A 20,545-nucleotide genomic window follows, 5' to 3' on the forward strand; every position below is an offset into this window, starting at 1 on the left:
AGTGCGTCGCCGGTAAGGACGCTGCATTCGGATGGTTTTATTCCACCGTGAAAGGGATAGTGACAAATTTGGTACAATTCCGCCGTGAAGGGGATTAAAGAAAACGACTGAGGATTATTCCCCTGCGAGGGAATAGAGTAAGCGCTATATAAATAAAAGAAGAAAAGTACTTAAAAGTCGTTGGTAGTGCGTCGCTGGTAAGGACGCTGCATTGGGATGGTTTTATTCCACCGTGAAAGGAATAGTGACAAATTAAGGTAGGGCCCTGCCAAGAAGGGGGCCAAATAAAACGACTAAGGGTTATTCCCCTGCGTGGGAATAGAATAAGCGCTATAAAAGTAAAAAGAACGGAGTAAATTGAGCTCATAAAATAACACCAAGTTAACTTAGAAAAAATTACAAGGTACCTGAAACTAACTGTGTGACTGTGTTGTGTGTACATGGAGGACTAAGCATTTTAATAGAATCATAGCAGGATTCTGCTAGTCCTGTGTTTTCTTTTGCCCAGCTTAAAACTACGTACTGGTGACTTTGGAGATTCAGGTCGGATTTCATTCCAGAAAATTAACACCGCTGCGAATTAGTCGCAGTAGAAGGCCGTGTTAATGTCCTCTCCTTAAAGTCTCATGCCAGTGACCTTTTATCTGGGACATTCATACTACAATTAAACTAACATAAAACATAATGGGGAAACAACAAAGTAAACAGAAAAATACTTTGGAGGGAGATGTAAAATTTATGGAGAATTATGTGGAAGGAGCAGGCATGATCTGCCATAGGTGGAATAAAAAACATGGGTTTTTGGGCAAATTAGAAACAAAGGCTGTCTTAAAATTACAAGGGGATCTAAAATTAGAAATAATGAAAACTAAAAAGAGACAAAAGACAGGACAAAGGAAGGTTGAATATAAACTGTCAGAAAAATGGTTGGAACAGAGCAAGCTGAGAGACATACAGAGGCAGGATAAGAGGGAGAAGCGAAAAGAAAAGTTAACAGCCGCAGTTATGGTGCGGCAAGAGGAGGAGACTACAGCTGTTTTCAGACAGCAAAGGCGGCAGCCTCCAGGAGAGCAGCCGCCTGCTACACAGGCAGTGATACAGCGTGAGGAGGAGGAAGAAGGTGCAGCAGCAGCACCTCCTCAAACCCCCGACCAAAAGCCAGATACATCAAGCAACCCTTTTAAAACAGAAGAACAGAGCTCCTGGTCTCCTAATTTCTGGGGGAGCACAGGCGTACAAACTAGGAGTAAAAAAAAAACCACTACTGACCCCGGCTTATACCCAAATTAAGCCTTAAAGGCTCATGAACAGAAATTTCATCCATCTGAAAAAAATAAAAAAATAATAGAGGAAGACACATTTCCTCTTGTAGAAGTGGCCAATCCAAACATAGGTAACGCTGATAATCCACAGCCGCCAACCATTCTAGTATATAGGCCATGGACGCAGGAAGACAGAACTGCCGCTTTAAAAGGTATCCCAAACATACAGGAAGGTGTACCGGAATTTTTAGCAGCTATCACAGAACTCAGAGGAAGTTTCCATCTTAATGGCAGAGAAATGCACCAGTGTCTTTCTCAGCTCTTTGGCCATCGCTGGTGTAGAGTAGCCGGAGATTTCACTGGAAATAATGCCCAGGGAAATTCAATGGCGCACAATTCAGCGGATTTAAGAGATGCCTTACACATCCTTTATGACCGAATCAGAACAGAATACACACAGACAGCAGATTACGGCAAAATCTCACAATGTAAACAGAAAGATGAGGAAGACCCACAAGATTTTTTGGATAGAATGAGACGTGTTTTCAGAGCAAACTCTGCTATACCATACAATGAGGTAGAAGGCGGGGCATATCAACAGCAGCTGAAGAGAGTGTTTTTGCAAGGATTAAAACCTGAGCTCAGACGGTACATAGATAAACATTGGGTACACCAGAATACAGGCACTGTCACCCAGGCGTTGGAATATGCAGACCATGCACACAAAACGCAACAACACAGGAAAACAGACACATTCACAATGCAAGATGGTTTAATAACATTGCAACAAGTGTCAGCACACTCATCAAGGGGGAGGGGAAGATTTAGAGGCGGGGGGAGCAGAGGAGGAGGAGAATTCAGAAACACACAAAGCATTGTGTGTCGGAGGTGTGGCAAAACAGGGCATTACGCCAGAGGATGCAAAGTAAACTTACAAAGCTCCAGAGCAAGAGATGAGAACTGTTGGCTTTGCAACAAGCAAGGACATTTTGCAAGAGATTGTCAGGAGAAACCGGTATACAACCCCAACTCCAACCAAAATTGACAATTACCGCCTCAGCCCTCTGCAGGGGAAGAAGATAACTCTGATATGGAGGAAGTTGACATACAAGCAGCCTTAGAACTGATAGCGTTAAGCAAATCACAAGATTTACCCTACAAGAACATAATAATAAATGAAAAAGTGTACAACTGCTTGTGTGACACGGGGGCATGTAGGACAGTATTAACTGAACCCCCACCTGGAGTAAAATATTCTAACACTGCAGTACATGTTAGATCTGCAGCCGGTACATCAGAGGTCCATTATCTAAGCACACCGGTGATCATAAAAGAGCCTGAAACAGGATCCACATGCCAGGCTCCCGTTCTAATTAGTCAGAAATGTCCAGTAAATCTGCTAGGGAGAGACATTATGCAGAAGTTACACATAAACATCGTGTCTACAGAAATAGGCATGAAAGCTATTGTTGAGGAGGGAGCCCTAGTTGTACACGGGTCCTCACAACCACACTATTACTGGTCTCTAGATCTAGGACCATCCCCAACAGCTAGAGAGCTGCTAAGAAAAACAAGAGAAAAACAAATTTTTCAACAAACTCAGTACATGCCAGACACTGAACTCCATGTGACTATGAGATACAAAAACACTCCAGGGCCGGATTATCAATATGACACTGTTTTTCATAGAGAGAATAATCAAACCATTACCATTCAGCATCTGTATGTTGACCCCAAAACAGGGAAATCCTCTGCCTCAGTCCTACTGTCGGAAAAACAACTACAACTGTTTAAAGACATCTATCACTGACTAAACCTGTAGGGGGTCAATGGAAGAATTCAGAAAATTTTCTACAAAGAGCTGAGAGAGGGAGATATGAGGCATCAACAGACTCTGACTGGAAAATAGATCATAATACAGGGATCTGGAGACTCACTCTAGGGTGGGTGATCAGAGTACATCCAAAAACGCATATGGATGAAGCTGACTGAAAGCTACAGTGTCTGGCTGAAGAAAAACAAAATCTAAAACACTCTGCCTTGAAAGCTGTCCCACCTGAACTGTGGTCCCAATCATCAACTGATGTAGGATTAATAAAGGGGTTCCCACCATACAAGGTTAAACTAATATCTGAAAAAAGGCCATTAGTCCGTCAATACCCCTTAAAGCCAGACGCCGAGGAAGGTATTAAGCCAGTAATACAGGACATGTTAAAATCAGGAATATTAAGAGAAGCCCCTGAAGCTACGTGTAACACACCTATTTTTCCAGTGCAGAAAGCCAGCACAGGAAAGTGGAGAATGGTTCAAGATCTCCGACAAATAAATGATATTGTACAGCATGCAGCTCCAGATGTTTCAAATCCACACACATTGCTGCATTCACTGACCCCAGATAAAAAGTATTTCTCAGTAATAGATCTTAGTAATGCTTTCTTCACAGTACCACTGCATGAAGAATCACAGCATTTGTTTGGTTTTCAGTTTAAAGGAAAGAAATACACCTATACTAGGCTTCCACAAGGTTTGTATATACATGTGAAAGCCCACATGTATATACACAAGCATTAAGGTACTCAATGAGCACCTGCATAATACCAGAACACAGTCAAGTTCTGCTATATGTGGATAACATTTTAGTAGCATCAGACACAGAAAAACACTGTGAAGAGGCCACAATTACTGTGTTAAAGCACCTACACCAAACAGGCCACAAGGCGTCAAGAGATAAACTGCAGTTTTGTAAAAATGAAGTGGTCTATTTAGGGCACACACTGTCACAGAATGGACGCTCCCTGCTGAATAGCAGAAAAACAGCCATACAGGAAGCCCCAAAACCAATAACAAAGCAGCAAATGATGTCCTTTTTAGGACTTTGTAATTTCTGCAGAGAGTGGCTGCCCGACTATGCAGCCATAGTGCAACCATTACAATCTATGATTTATGGAACAAACATGACATTAAGGGACAAAATTATTTGGACAGAAGAGGGGGAAAAAGCATTTATTAACTTAAAGAACTTACTGCAAACCACAGTTACATTAGCCTTACCAGACTACAGCCAACCATTCACGCTTTGCGCTCCCAGCTCAGCCTGAGGCCTCAAGATCTAATGTGTTATCAGACACAATGATGCATACTGTTGGGCACATGATGTGGCGCTTGCAAAAAAAACCACTTTGTGTTACAGATCGTGTTTAAACCATCAGATATTTATGTAACTTCCTGTTTACACTGTTGTACATGGTTTGTTCTCTCAAATTCACTTCACCTGAAAAATCCAAAAGTATTAATTATTGCTAAATGTTTGATAGACTTGTAAAAACTTCTAAATAGTCAAACTTATGAGGCTAAACTTTGTAGTCAGGGTTGTCTTAAAAATTCACTTCTTTAGACTTTTCTTCTGCAACAGTTGTTAAATATAGGCAGATTTTATCTGCAGTGCTGCCCACTATTTAAAACAGGAACTAGAGGGGTTCAACTGTTCTCAAATCAAGCTATACACTCACCAGCCACTTATTAGGTACACCTTGCTAGTACCAGGTTGGACCCCCTCTTGCCTTCAGAACTGCCTTAATCCTTCGTGGCATAGATTCAACAAGGTACTGGAAACATTCCTCAGAGAGTTTGGTCCATATTGACATGATAGCATCACACAGATGCTGCAGATTTGTCGGCTGTACATCCATGATGCAAATCTCCCGTTCCACCACATCCCAGAGGTGATCTATTGGATTGAGATCTGGTGACTGTGGAGGCCATTTGAGTCCAGTGAACTCATTGTCATGTTCAAGAAACCAGTCTGAGATGATTTGTGCTTTATGACACGGCACGTTATCCTGCTGGAAGTAACCATCAGAAGATGGGTACACTGTGGTCATAAAGGGATGGACATGGTAAGCAATAATACTCAGGTAGTCTGTGGCGTTGACACGATGCTAAATTGGTACTAAGGGGCCCAAAGTGTGCCAGGAAAATATCCCCCACACCATTACACCACCACCACCAGCCTGAACCGTTGATACAAGGCAGGATGGATCCATGCTTTCATGTTGTTGACGCCAAATTCTGACCCTACCATCCGAATGTCGCAGCAGAAATCGAGACTCGGACCAGGCAACATTTTTCCAATCTTCTGTTGTCCAATTTTGGTGAGCCTGTGCAAATTGTAGCCTCAGTTTCCTGTTCTTAGCTGACAGGAGTGGCACCCGGTGTGGTCTTCTGCTGCTGTAGCCCATCCGCCTCAAGGTTCGACGTGTTGTGCATTCAGAGATACTCTTCTGCATGCCTTGGTTGTATCAAGTGGTTATTTGAGTTACTGTTGCCTTTCTATCAGCTCGAACCAGTCTGGCCATTCTCCTCTGACCCCTGGCATCAACAAGGCATTTGCGCCCACAGAACTGCCGCTCACTGGATATTTTCTCTTCTTCGGACCATTCTCTGTAAACCCTAGAGATGGTAGTGAGTGAAAATCCCAGTAGATCAGCAGTATCTGAAATACTCAGACCAGCCCGTCTGGCACCAAGAACCATACCACGTACAAAGTCACTTAAATTACCTTTCTTCCCCATCCTGATGCTCAGTTTGAACTACAGGAGATTGTCTTGACCATGTCTACATGCCTAAATGCGTTGAGTTGCTGCCATGTGATTGGCTGATTAGAAATTTGCGTTAACGATCAGTTGGACAGGTGTTCCTAATAAAGTAGCCGGTGAGTGAAAATGCCATGAGGACATTTGGTGGAGTTGAATTCTCTATTGTCACTTGCTAAGCAAAAAATAAATAAAATTAGGATGGAGGACACAGAATGGAGAGCCAAAAAAGAAAGTGTGGTGCAGAAAACGTCTATGGAAAGAATGAAAAATCTGTAGGCAGAAGCTACCAAATATGCAAAAATTACACTTATATTTGCTGTAGTTTCCATTTTTGCGGCAACAGACCTTGAACCACAACGTGAAGTACAGGAATAAGAGACAGCGTGAAGACAGACAGAGTGATAAAAGAGTAATAAACAACGTTTTGGGAATTCATGTTAGCAAAACAGTGACAGGTAGTGATTGTGTGACAACAAGGTCCTAACGTTTTGGACATTACCATTAGGACAAAACTTGTGTTTTATGACTTCATTGTCATTTTTAGATAAATAAATCAAATTAATTGGTATAACATATATTTTTTTAATTATCACCTTGAACACTGGCATAGAAAATTTGTAAATTATCCTACTCAGTTGCAAATATCCTTGAATTTGACTATGCTGTCTTTAATAGCTGTACAGTTTGTTTTTATGTTGTTAATCTGCCTTTACTGCAGAGTGTCTTGTTCTCATTTTTGTTATTTTATTTTACATTGTGTGAATCTGCATTCTTTCTTACCTGTCACTTTGTTGCTGGTACACCTGAATTTTCTCACTGAGGGACAATTGAGGATATTTCTATTCTTCTATTATTGTGCTAAATTTATTCATGTATGGTGTATACCCTGCTAAGTGAAAAAGGTCTGAAATGGACCTGATGCTAATTCATCAAACATTATCATGTAAAAGAGACAAACTGTGGGTTAAATTAAGTACAGCACAGTAAGAATACTTTATTATTAACATTAATATAAAAGATAAACATTATTACAGTGCAAGCCCTCTGTGGTATTTAGACCATAAATGCCAGGGCCACATTTTTGCAAAGTGAGCTAGTAGAAGTTCCCCTCATGTTAAGAATGGTGGTTCATAGTATATTTCAAATGGTAATACATCCGAGGACATAACCTTTTAAACTAAGTTCTAAATGAATACTACAGTTCAGACAGTGTGCATAGCATTGAACGTTCCAGCTTTCTTTTTAAACAAGAAGTAAATGAACCCATGGGTTTTCACTGTATTTCATTCATAGCTGTACAAGTTCCAATATACCCTTAAAACTATGAGTTAAAACTTATTTCATCCATAAATTCACTTAAGGACAAGAAAACATTGGTGCCTGGTAGTCATTTCTTTGCAATGTGAGCTAAAAAGGTGAAAGACTTCTTTAAAACAAAAGGAAGTTGGGTCTCACTCTTCCATTGGAAGATAGTTCTGAAGCAGGCTATGTCCTACACTAAATTGTCCTTCAATTCTGGAATGACCCTTTCAGTGCTCTCTTTATCTTTCTTCTGAATCATTTTCTTATAACTCATTGCTGCTAATGCATCCACTTGCCTAATTACTCCTCTCAGTATACATGCAGTTTATATCCTCTCAGTATTTCATTGTTCATACTATATTCTCTGTTTGTGTCATAGCCATCACTTATGGTTTCCATGTTTAGCTTTAGAGGTTATGTTGGTTTGCTCAGATAAAGTATTTTTAGTCTACTTATCTGGCTTCCTTATGTCCAGTTTTCAGCAGAAATAAATAAACTCTTTTTCACATCCTCTTCAGTTCTGAGAAGTGGGTACCAAATAGTCAAAACTAATTACACATACACAAACTGAACTTATTAAATCAAGTGTTTACTGTAAGCCTAAGCCTGGAATAAGCCTCAGGAATAGCTAACACACTGCCGAGTAAAGGCACATGGCATGATGCTTGCGTGGGAGAGGCTGAACAAGTTCCTGCTTTTTCACTGCTTATGAGGGGCATTCATTAGGATTTGAACACGTTTGACAAGTGAAAAATTGTGATCGCTGTATGGGATCACAGTATCTTCCAATGATCTCTTGTGCATTGCTCATGGTCTGCAATGGTCAGAAAACATGTGGAGCAAAGAAGTTACTACTGATTCTGAGAGGGACAAGTTGCACAATACATTGCTGTTTATTGCAATGCATAGACGCAGATAAGTGGAAACAGTGTTCCCTTATGAGTGGCTTAGGAGCATAATTTGCCTCGCCATGCAGGCCATGCAGGTCCAGGAATGGTTTGAAGAACACAACAATGAATTTAATAGCCTGAACTGGCCTCCAAACTCGCCATCATTTCTGCTAGGAATTGCCCTTCTTCTTCTTCAGTTGCTTCACAGTTCAGCATCTTTTTGTTGCAATAATTATTCCATAATTTCATTTGGTGACAAGTATTGATACTAGAAAGATCAATTGAATCTATGAAATCTTAGTTTAGAAAACCATATTGTTTTAATAAACACAGAATATAGTTTAGCTCTGTTGCATAAAGTAAACAAAGCATTCCTCAACACTGATGCTGTCTGGTTTGCACAATAAAATTTGTTTAAAACTTCATGAGATGTTTAGCATATAGGTTTCCTTCAATTCCTTGCAGCAATGCATCAATATCACAACACCTGCATCAAAGCTCACAATCAACAGCATTTAGCTGTTTTCCTTTGCTGGGGTTAATTTTTAATTGTTTTGATTACAACTACTGTTGCAAACTTTCATTTTAATCATTACCCCAAGTTCTCACATTACAATGAGTACACCCAAGCAACAATTAAAACATGTTCTCATATACTTCAAAATGTTGTTTTGGAATAAACTTTTAGTTAGTTATCATTAAGTTGTAAAAAGTTGTAATACCCTATTCTCACCATTGCACAACTGCCTTGCATTTTGAAAAAAACAATACTAGAAGTTAAAAAAATTGATGCCTGTTATTGTTGTTCACATAATGTGATGTTCCGCAATGCATGTAAAAGAGGCTCCTCTCTATAATTAACAGGCAAACAGCAGCATTTTACTCCAGAAATTATATTTTTTCACATGTTGGCAATACATTCATTTTTAAAGTAGGACAGATTTGTTTCTCTTTCCTTCTTTGAAACTAAATATGAAGAACCATGTCAGAAGTGGCATTTTTGAAAAATTTAATCTACTTTTTATGTCTGTCTAAATTAGAGTAAATATAATTTTATTACAGATAGGTAAAAAGTAGAAGATTCACAACTTGTTGTAAGACTATTGTTTTAATACTCCTATGTTACTGAGCTCAAACAGTGGAAGTAAACATATATTGATAGGAGTAAACAGACATGTAGAAATGTGTCTTTATTGCTGGAAGACTAAAAACTCTGTGGTCACATGGTCAGGAGTTTAATTTAATCCATTTTATTCTTATTATATTTTTGCAGTGTAAATGTGATACAACATAAAGGCGCGTGTTTGTATATCTCTGGATCCAGATTAATGTGGGACAGAAAACAAGACACAAACCATCTTGGTTGGTGAAAAAAAAAGTGTTTAAAAAAATGAAGGCTGTAAGTAAATAGAGGAAGTCGGATAGCTGGCTTCTGCAAGATAATCTCAGCAGCTTTTGTCGCAACACCTGTGCACATCAATAGATCATTTAATGCTCAGTTTTTGGTCATTTTTGTTCCATTTTTGGTTAAATCATTCTGACTTTGCGTATAAGAAGTAAAGCATGAAACACATGATGAAATAATGCTTTGCTAACCATGCTCATTTTGTGTGAAATAGACTTCTATGCAATGGACATCTTCTACACTTTAAGTGCATCAACATACAGTAAAGTCTGTTTTAGAACAGCTTGTGCTGTGCTTGTTCTTATCAATAGTACAAATGGAGGGCAAATGACGAGCATCCTCTTTTAAACAAGAAGGAAGGACAAATACGTCTGAAGCTTTAAAATCACACTTCCTTTTAGGAAGCTTTTTATTTGACCTCCAGCTGATTAACTGAAACAGACACGCCAGCTAATTTTAAGTGAAATTTTGTTTCATCCCTAGATTAAGTTGGTAAGTAAAGTGGTACTTACATTTTCTGTATTGCAACTTCCTACTTATAATTTTTACGGCTTGTGAATTAGTGTTATTTTTATATATATATATTGACTAATTCCCAAGATTAAAACTGCTAAAAATGAAACAAAGCCATTTATGTACATATGGCTTTAATTGAAAAACTAAAAAGGTGCACTTCCTTCCAGTTTGAGATAAAGGAGGACTGTGAGAGTCTGATGGCAGCTCTTTCTGAGAACATGCTGATAGTCATGTTACTGAGTGTCTTCTTCCTTCCAGGTGAGCTGTTTGTTTACATAAATCATTTCGAGTCTGAAATATTTCATCCTGAGATTGTTTAAAGGCTCCACATGTTACCTGCTGCAGCTGAACTGGAGTTTGTGGATCGTGAACTTTCCATGCAGGAAGATTTTACCCATCATTGTTCTATTTTTACAGGGGTTTTGGAGAGTTGCTCATCACACCTCTTCATTACTACACCCAAGAAGATGGAAGCACTGATTGGCTCATGTTTGCAGGTCCCATGTAGCTTTTCAGCTGAATCAGGATTTGCTTCTTTTGACAGCAGTAAAGAAACCCTTGGATTATGGATTAAAGATGGTAATAATGTTGTATTCAACAGTGGAACGTCAAATAACCCCTATCCAATGAAAATTATCGGAAATCTGAATCAGAGAAACTGCACTACTCTGTTTTCTGATCTACAAATGAGTTATGCACACAAATACTCCTTCAGAATTGAGAATGGACTTTACAAGGCAACAGATGTTTGTAAAACCCTTCATATAACAGTAAAAGGTAAGAGTTTTAACATCACAATTTTTCAAGCTCAGTCCTAGGACCATGATCTAAAGCCAGTTCTAGCATCCTCACCTCAACCTTGATGCAAACGTAGTATTCATTTTTATGTTAATATGTGTGTGCAACAGTGCAAAGTATATTTAAACTTTATGTAATGAACTTTAAGACGTTTCATGAATTTTATGTGCAAATATGGATCATTCCGAGTGATTTTCTTTTCACTAATGATAATAGTTAGATACTATTGGTGTCGTGTTTTTCGGTAAAGATCTGACCCACATGCAGAAATACACTCAGGAAAAATAAGTGTTTAAAGAGTTTATTTTACAAAGGCGGAGGTGTGTGGTCAGGAACCGGGAGCTCGTGAACTGCACAGAAAAAGGTACAGCAGGTAAGTCAGAGAGCTGGAGCCTATACAGGTCCTTCTCAAAATATTAGCATATTGTGATAAAGTTAATTATTTTCCATAATGTAATGATGAAGATTTAACATTCATATATTTTAGATTCATTGCACACTAACTGAAATATTTCAGATCTTTTATTGTCTTAATACGGATGATTTTGGCATTCAGCTCATGAAAACCCAAAATTCCTATCTCACAAAATTAGCATATCATTAAAAGGGTCTCTAAACGAGCTAAGAACCTAATCATCTGAATCAACGAGTTAACTCTAAACACCTGCAAAAGATTCCTGAGGCCTTTAAAACTCCCAGCCTGGTTCATCACTCAAAACCCCAATCATGGGTAAGACTGCCGACCTGACTGCTGTCCAGAAGGCCACTATTGACACCCTCAAGCAAGAGGGTAAGACACAGAAAGAAATGTCTGAACGAATAGGCTGTTCCCAGAGTGCTGTATCAAGGCACCTCAGTGGGAAGTCTGTGGGAAGGAAAAAGTGTGGCAGAAAACGCTGCACAACGAGAAGAGGTGACCGGACCCTGAGGAAGATTGTGGAAAAGGGCCGATTCCAGACCTTGGGGGACCTGCGGAAGCAGTGGACTGAGTCTGGAGTAGAAACATCCAGAGCCACCGTGCACAGGCGTGTGCAGGAAATGGGCTACAGGTGCCGCATTCCCCAGGTCAAGCCACTTTTGAAACAGAAACAGCGGCAGAAGCACCTGACCTGGGCTACAGAGAAGCAGCACTGGACTGTTGCTCAGTGGTCCAAAGTACTTTTTTCGGATGAAAGCAAATTCTGCATGTCATTCGGAAATCAAGGGTCCAGAGTCTGGAGGAAGACTGGGGAGAAGGAAATGCCAAAATGCCAGAAGTCCAGTGTCAAGTACCCACAGTCAGTGATGGTCTGGGGTGCCGTGTCAGCTGCTGGTGTTGGTCCACTGTGTTTTATCAAGGGCAGGGTCAATGCAGCTAGCTATCAGGAGATTTTGGAGCACTTCATGCTTCCATCTGCTGAAAAGCTTTATGGAGATGAAGGTTTCATTTTTCAGCACGACCTGGCACCTGCTCACAGTGCCAAATCCACTGGTAAATGGTTTACTGACCATGGTATCACTTTGCTCAATTGGCCTGCCAACTCTCCTGACCTGAACCCCATAGAGAATCTGTGGGATATTGTGAAGAGAACGTTGAGAGACTCAAGACCCAACACTCTGGATGAGCTAAAGGCCGCTATCGAAGCATCCTGGGCCTCCATAAGACCTCAGCAGTGCCACAGGCTGATTGCCTCCATGCCACGCCGCATTGAAGCAGTCATTTCTGCCAAAGGATTCCTGACCAAGTATTGAGTGCATAACTGTACATGATTATTTGAAGGTTGACGTTTTTTGTATTAAAAACACTTTTCTTTTATTGGTCGGATGAAATATGCTAATTTTGTGAGATAGGAATTTTGGGTTTTCATGAGCTGTATGCCAAAATCATCCATATTAAGACAATAAAAGACCTGAAATATTTCAGTTAGTGTGCAATGAATCTAAAATATATGAATGTTAAATTTTCATCAATACATTATGGAAAATAATAAACTTCATCACAATATGCTAATATTTTGAGAAGGACCTGTACAGTTACTATAAGAAATGAAATGGCTTACTTTATAGCTGAATAGAACCACCAGGGTGAAACGAGAGACGTCTGAATGCTCAACTTAGAAGGTTCTCAGGCATTGTTTGACAGCGAGGTGCACTTGTCTTGGAGGGTGACCAGGGTACGCTTATTACTTCACTCCGGATGGATAGATAGATAGCCAGGAAGCTGCCATCTTGATTCTTGTCCAGGTAAGCAACGAAGGTTTTGAATCCTTGTCCAGGATCGGTGGCAGGTCTTGTCCAGAGGTCAAAGATCCAGTAACACAAAAACGCCTCTGGAGAGGAAGCCAGGGTACCAGCCAGAAGGTCTGCTGGTCCAGGTAGGGAGCCTAGGATGGAGGACACACGAAGATTAAACTTAGACACAAAAAAGTCTGAAACCTGAGCTTGGCTTGAGCTTTGTTACCACTGATGGCAATCACTCAGGCGAGGAAGTGTTGGACGCTTCCTGCTGAAGGACGCCTCCAACTAATCAGAAGATTCACTGCACCTGTCACCTTGCAGCCAGGAACTCTGGTGCCATCTATGGACTGAGCATGGTCAATAATAGGCAAAAAGAAAAAACAAAAAAGAAATATATACAAAACTCCAGACCCCGACAATCGGCATTGTTTTTGTGTTTCTTTTGTATAAAAACATAGATGTCAAGTCTTAGTTTTTAATGGAAAAATATATTTTGTTAGTTCATTATATAGGCAAAATAGAAATATACTATATGTAATGTTGATTATACATATATATATTTTTATTTTTGAACATATAAACAAAATAAAATATGATAAACGCATATAAAGAAAAAAACAGAGGAAAAGAAAAAAAAAAGTGCAGGAAATGTAACCATTCATCATGTATAAAATAAACTCTTAAAGAAGTTTGAGAAGTGGCAGAAGGAAGCAAAAGCTTATATGAATGTCAGCCCTCATAAATATCAATCAGCTACAATACAGAACCTCAGCACACATCAGTGTTCTCATTATCATACACCAACACATAGGATCAGCATGGTATTTGTTTTTGTATTTATATTTGAATTCCTTTAATTATTACATATTTTCAGTTCATAGTCATGCCAAAGTTTTATCCCACTTACATGCTTTTTAGAGTAGTTTTAATATTTGGTTGTTTCATTATCAGTTCCCCAGTAAAACATAACTCCTGTCTCTGTTCATTAACATCTTCTGTATGTTATTAGGTATTGTTTTATTTACTACTTTAAACATCAATTCAGCTATTTTAGCTTTCACTAAATATTCAGAATATGAGATGTATAGTTTTTGAAGCAGATGGTTAGTGTAATCAACAAATGCTGCTTGGTTGTTTATTCTTATTCCTCTTTTTTGCAAGGTGACAATCCGCTGTAAGGTTGCTTTTGTCACGGTTCGAGATTGGTTTGGACCAAAATGTAAGCAAGCACTTGGGAGTCACATGGTGCAATATCTTCTCTCTTCTTTAATAATTATAATCGAAGGACTTACAGAAATTGTCAAACATCAACAAGGATCCAGGACACATCAGGAAGACATCAGGTGATAAACATAAGGAACTAGCGAGGAGTGTAGCAAACAAGCCAGTTAATAAACAGAGGGAATTGGAGTATGGACCAATGAGGAGGAAAGCAGGTAATCAGATGGAAGTGGTAACAGGTGCACAGGCCAGGTGAAGGGACTGAGGAAATAGGTTGTTATACAGGTCCTTCTCAAAATATTAGCATATTGTGATAAAGTTCATTATTTTCCATAATGTAATGATGAAAATTTAACATTCATATATTTTAGATTCATTGCACACTAACTGAAATATTTCAGGTCTTTTATTGTCTTAATACGGATGATTTTGGCATACAGCTCATGAAAACCCAAAATTCCTATCTCACAAAATTAGCATATTTCATCCGACCAATAAAAGAAAAGTGTTTTTAATACAAAAAACGTCAACCTTCAAATAATCATGTACAGTTATGCACTCAATACTTGGTTGGGAATCCTTTTACAGAAATTACTGCTTCAATGCGGCGTGGCATGGAGGCAATCAGCCTGTGGCACTGCTGAGGTCTTATGGAGGCCCAGGATGCTTCAATAGCGGCCTTTAGCTCATCCAGAGTGTTGGGTCTTGAGTCTCTCAACGTTCTCTTCACAATATCCCACAGATTCTCTATGGGGTTCAGGTCAGGAGAGTTGGCAGGCCAATTGAGCACAGTGATACCATGGTCAGTAAACCATTTACCAGTGGTTTTGGCACTGTGAGCAGGTGCCAGGTTGTGCTGAAAAATGAAATCTTCATCTCCATAAAGCTTTTCAGCAGATGGAAGCATGAAGTGCTCCAAAATCTCCTGATAGCTAGCTGCATTGACCCTGCCCTTGATAAAACACAGTGGACCAACACCAGCAGCTGACACGGCACCCCAGACCATCACTGACTGTGGGTACTTGACACTGGACGTCTGGCATTTTGGCATTTCCTTCTCCCCAGTCTTCCTCCAGACTCTGGCACCTTGATTTCTGAATGACATGCAGAATTTGCTTTCATCCGAAAAACGTACTTTGGACCACTAAGCAACAGTCCAGTGCTGCTTCTCTGTAGCCCAGGTCTGGGGAATGCGGCACCTGTAGCCCATTTCCTGCACACGCCTGTGCACGGTGGCTCTGGATGTTTCTACTCCAGACTCAGTCCCCTGCTTCCGCAGGTCCCCCAAGGTCTGGAATCGGCCCTTCTCCACAATCTTCCTCAGGGTCCGGTCACCTCTTCTCGTTGTGCAGCGTTTTCTGCCACACTTTTTCCTTCCCACAGACTTCCCACTGAGGAGGCTTGATACAGCAGTCTGGGAACAGCCTATTCGTACAGAAATTTATTTCTGTGTCTTACCCTCTTTCTTGAGGGTGTCAATAGTGGTCTTCTGGACAGCAGTCAGGTCGGCAGTCTTACCCATGATTGGGGTTTGAGTGATGAACCAGGCTGGAAGTTTTAAAGGCCCCAGGAATCTTTTGCAGGTGTTTAGAGTTAACTCGTTGATTCAGATGATTAGGTTCATAGCTCGTTTAGAGACCCTTTTAATGATATGCTAATTTTGTGAGATAGGAATTTTGGGTTTTCATGAGCTGTATGACAAAATCATCCGTATTAAGACAATAAAAGACCTGAAATATTTCAGTTAGTGTGCAATGAATCTAAAATATATGAATGTTAAATTTTCATCATGACATTATGGAAAATAATGAACTTTATCACAATATGCTAATATTTTGAGAAGGACCAGTAGTAACTAATGTGAGACTGAGGGATGGGAGAAACTAAACTAGACATAACCTACAAATGAAAAAAAAAAAAAACTGAGGGTAATAAACCTAGAAGCTAGAAAATAGAAATAAACTCTAGGAAGAACTAAACCAGAAGACATAGGGAAAAGCTAGACTCAGGGAATAACCAACTGAGTAACAACAAAGGGGTCTCAGGCCAAAGGGGGAAAAGAACAAATAAACTAGAAGAAGAATGCAGCAAGAATAAATAAACCTAACAGTAAACAAGTACAGAAACACTAACCGACAAACTAAACTAGAAGAGCCAAAGAGGGAAAATAAACAAAGATAACTGTAATAATAATAATAATAATAACCAGAGGAAACAATTCTAAGGAATAAATAAATGAGAAAGAAAACACCAAGGAATGATGGGCGAGGGGAGAAAGAACTACTAAAACTAGGAGGCAGGAGAGAGAACAAAACTAACATCAGGATAACAGAAGGAATAAACAAACATAACTACTAAACCTAAAGGAATAGAAACACCTAACTGAAAAAGTAAACAAACACAAAACTCTAAATGGCAGATCCTGACAGCTTTGTATGTACTTCTCTAGACTTTAGCATGGCAAGACAGACATGAATGTATCACTGTGGTACAGAGTGTTCAATGTTTCTTTTTTTTTATTTAAAATATAACGTGTCTTATTCAGCAATCTTGAAACCCAGATGTTTTATACAAGGTTTGCAACACAATTTATAGTCAACAAGTACCGGTATATGCTTTGTCAAATTGAGTGATTTGAGGGATAATTTATTTCTGTCAAACCAGCTTTTTAAAAACTCCAGTTCCTTATTGACCATTTCACACAGCTGTTTTAGATTGTCATTTGAGCATAGGATATTTGTGTCATCAACAAAGAAATCAATTTAACCTTGCCAGACACTTTAACAATATGTGACAGGCCGTGGCAAAACCAGGAACAAGTCTACCTGGGGTCATTTTGATTTATTTACAGATCCTGAAAGAGTGGAGTCTAAGCTTTCCAATGTCAAACTTGTGGAAATTGAAAAATAATTGAAGAAGATATGACTATTTGAATGTTGGCACTTTCGAAAGTACTTTAAAGAGAAAACAGGTTTCAAAGTTTTGTTAGAATCACCCTGGCAGTAACAAAATATGTTAATTTGAATAACTTTGTATAGCTTGCTGCAACACCTCCCCCAACAATGTTTGTCAACAGAAGCTCCAATGACTGCACTGTCATTGAACTCAGCACTATTTTTCCAGTCAGTCAGTCAGTCATTTTCTACCGCTTATTCCATAGTGGGTTCTATTTTTCCATATAAAGATAATTTATAGCACTGCATTACAATAAATATGTGCATTTCACAAATATCTTTCAACTGTCCAAACAATTACAACACCAAATTTAATTGTAGCACACATACAAGAAAAACTAAGTAACAAACTTAACTTAAAACACTTGATATTTACAAAATTGAGAAATATCAACTGTTTCAGTTTTTTTATTTCTGCATGCTATTTGTGTCTGCAAATTGCATCATGATTGGAACGTGGTTTGAAATTGTTGATACATTGTTATCCCTGCCCTTTTTAATTGCTCTTTTTGTTTTTTAAAGGAACCTATCAAATAAAGTGTTTTATGGGCCATTTTAAAATACAAAGAAATACAACCAGTCACCCAGGTTGCAATCAATCACTCAATAGGTAGGACAATAAGACAGCAGTTTGGGGGTTGGTGATCAATATGTGTCTGATCAGAATGCAGGTATGAATAGAGCTATGGGCCAATAGTTACACCTAATACACCCTTTGAATAGGTGTTTCTGAACAGGGGAAACAAAGGAAATATTTCTTTCAGCCTCCGATCAAATAAGATGTCCTGGTATGTTTTCTTAGCGTTGGTGTCTTCTTGGTGGATTTTGTCATTGCTGATGAATGCTGGTTTGCTTCAAGATGTCCGATGATTCTCATGTTCTGCCGCTCCCTTTCTGCTGCTAAAGAATCCACCTGTATGTTGCTCTGTAGAAAGTTTGCGGGTACAGGACTGTGTCCCAAGTGAAGAATTCTCCGTTCTTCTCCAGTCAAAGTTATAGATCTTCTCCATTTCGCAGTCTCTGTCTTGTTCAAATGTTGTGATGGAAATAGCTTCTGATATCTTACTTTCTAGCTCCTCTGCCGCTCGCCCAAAGCTTTCTTCGTCATCCTTGTCTTGGGTTAACGTCAGCTGGAAACTAGGAATGTTCTCCAAAGTTATGCATTCGCTATCATCAATTTCTTCCACTTGATCTGCTTCTGATTCGGAATCTGAAGAGAGTCTGGCGTCTTCATCGGTCCCGCCCGGGTTCACTTCTTGGCCGATGCATTCAGCTTGGTCCATCTTGAAGAAACACATTCTTTTTCAAAAGCAGCTGATTTAAGTAGCCATGTGCTTACTTCAAGCACGCAGCTTATTGCCCGACACGCATAACAAAAGCCAGCGCGGGAGCTCAACAAAGCCACTATGTAAATGAGCTGTGGGTTTTCCCTCACCGATATGTAATGGTATATTATTGGTGTAATGTTTCAACTCTGTCAGAAAACAGTCAAATAATGTACACTGTTTTTTCACCTGATTCAGTGAAACCCTTTTTTTGATTCGATGAATAGCAGAACGTTGATTTATTTCATTTACAAATTTTGCTACACAATTCCAAGAAAAGCAAGGCTATAAAAGCATAAATATAACCTGTTTTGCATTTTAATTTTATAAACACATTTGGCAGTGGATGCCCTTTTTTGGCTTGAGCACCTGCCTCCAAAAATGTCTGCACATGTTTTGACCAGCACCTGTTCCAATTGGGATGTGGTGCTGGTCTGGTTTTAGCTTTCTGGATATCTTCTGTATTTTCCCCCTTCAGCATGATGCTGCCTCTCAATATCAAGTCAAGGGTTAACAAAGCAAAGGCAGCACCGTAGCATATTAGATGAACGTCTAACAGCATTTTGGGCGTTTACAATTGAATAATATGATTTCACAGTGACAGTTGGTTAACCAGTGACCATCACTGACTGATGAAGTCAATTTCGACAGATTTTCATTTTTAAAATAAATTATATTGATATGAGTAAAAAGACACAACATTTTGAGATTTTGAGATGTGTAAGTTTTTATTTTTCTGCCGCCAATGACAACTATTTTGATAAAATCTTCCCATGAATAAGTTCTGAAAACCCTCCAAATGTTTTGAAAAGCAGCCCAAATCTTAACAACCCGTCCAAAGCTATTTTTTTCCAGCCCTACATGTTCAAATGAAGCCCAACTGGGGGAAAACCAGTGCAGTCTGGCAAATTGTACAGCACTACACAAATTACCCCAATCCCATAAAGAAAACATTAATCAACAACAACAATAAACATGCTGAAGCATAATGTGTATTGTAAGAATTATGATTATTGATAGGAGTGTGTCGCTGTGTTGTGCCTCAGTTAAAAGGGGATCTTCTTGGCACACGCGGTCATACAGCTCTCTACCAGTTGATAACTGCCCTGGCCAGAATGCTAGAAGCACTTCTGGTATGAACATGGTTTCCAGGTGTACACCTTCCACCACTTTGGGGTTGTAAGTTTTGACACCTGGGTTCTTTAAAGAACAAAGAAATTATGCATGACTGCATCTGGGAGGAGTTTTCTGGGTGGCTGGGTGCAGCTGTGTCCCAGAGATGCCCATGACTGGCTCTGACGAGGGTCTGAGAGGTTCTTTGGGCTCCTATAAGCTGGCAACCTGGTTGGTCACAAAGGATGGTTTGCTGCTTGGACCCAGTGGTTTTTGCACCTCCGCCTGATAACCTGTATGTTCATTTTGGTTCAGTTTACCTAAGAATTGTGGAAAAATGGTTTGTTGTGTTTCTTCTGGAGAGGTCCAAAGGGGTTCTTGGAGTTTCCCAGGTTTGTCTCCCCATCTGTTCAGGGAGACTCTGATGGCTGTGGAGACTGGGTCCACGTCTAGTCGTGCTGGTGGGGGTTTTGGATCCGGTTTCAACAGATGGTCAGCTGCCTCTAATGATGGTGGAGGTTGGGCGCATGCCTGGCGCACTGCTTCTGTCAGAATCTTGAGGAAGGTATCCTTCATCTCTCTCCTCAGGTTCCATCCTGCATGTTGACTCCACCCATTACCATCAGGCTTACCTTTGGGCCTGGTCAGGTCGTCTGTTCGACCGGAAGTGGTCTGGCAACTTTGACTGTGGTTGGTACTCAGTACCGCCCCCCTGGTCCAGCTGACCAAACATACATTGTTCCTTTAACCTGTTCTTAACATGGGTTCTGTTTGAAGGCATTTCTCGGCCTTCAAACGCAAGACTGTCATCTTCTGTGTGCACTCTAGCCTCACCTTCTGATCCATTAGATATGCACTTCCATTGCGTCGTCCCGTGAAACACGTGGAAAATGGCTCCAAACCGATTTATAATCCTGTTGACGTCAGAATTGCAATGTCTGTTGAGC

General features: G+C 39.8%; 1 protein-coding gene and 2 long non-coding RNA genes across 4 annotated transcripts in view; 2 read left to right on the plus strand and 1 right to left on the minus strand.

Annotated features, from left to right (window-relative positions):
- The first annotated feature begins 9,876 nt into the window (after window positions 1–9,876).
- LOC124857627 lies at window positions 9,877–10,741 on the plus strand. Its single transcript, XR_007035641.1, has 3 exons — window positions 9,877–9,946; window positions 10,138–10,228; window positions 10,388–10,741. It is a non-coding gene; the product is annotated as an uncharacterized LOC124857627 (long non-coding RNA).
- Window positions 10,742–11,053: 312 nt separating this feature from the next.
- LOC124857623 lies at window positions 11,054–14,356 on the minus strand. Of its 2 annotated transcripts, XR_007035637.1 has the most exons (4): window positions 14,278–14,356; window positions 13,209–13,332; window positions 12,808–13,131; window positions 11,054–11,118 (listed from the first exon to the last, which is right to left on the minus strand). It is a non-coding gene; the product is annotated as an uncharacterized LOC124857623 (long non-coding RNA). The 2 variants fall into 2 exon arrangements; XR_007035636.1 differs by lacking the exon at window positions 13,209–13,332 and having other exon boundaries at window positions 14,278–14,337.
- Window positions 14,357–19,764: 5,408 nt separating this feature from the next.
- Window positions 19,765–20,545, plus strand: part of LOC124858506 (B-cell receptor CD22-like) — a 41,177-nt gene continuing 40,396 nt past the window's right edge. The window contains exons 1-2 of the mRNA XM_047350575.1: window positions 19,765–19,829; window positions 20,013–20,116. Of these exons, the coding sequence (XP_047206531.1) occupies window positions 19,765–19,829; window positions 20,013–20,116 (169 nt within the window). The remainder of the gene's footprint in view (window positions 19,830–20,012; window positions 20,117–20,545) is intronic.

Source organism: Girardinichthys multiradiatus, chromosome 21 (assembly GCF_021462225.1).
Source record: "Girardinichthys multiradiatus isolate DD_20200921_A chromosome 21, DD_fGirMul_XY1, whole genome shotgun sequence".
NCBI classification, from domain to species: Eukaryota; Metazoa; Chordata; class Actinopteri; order Cyprinodontiformes; family Goodeidae; genus Girardinichthys; species Girardinichthys multiradiatus.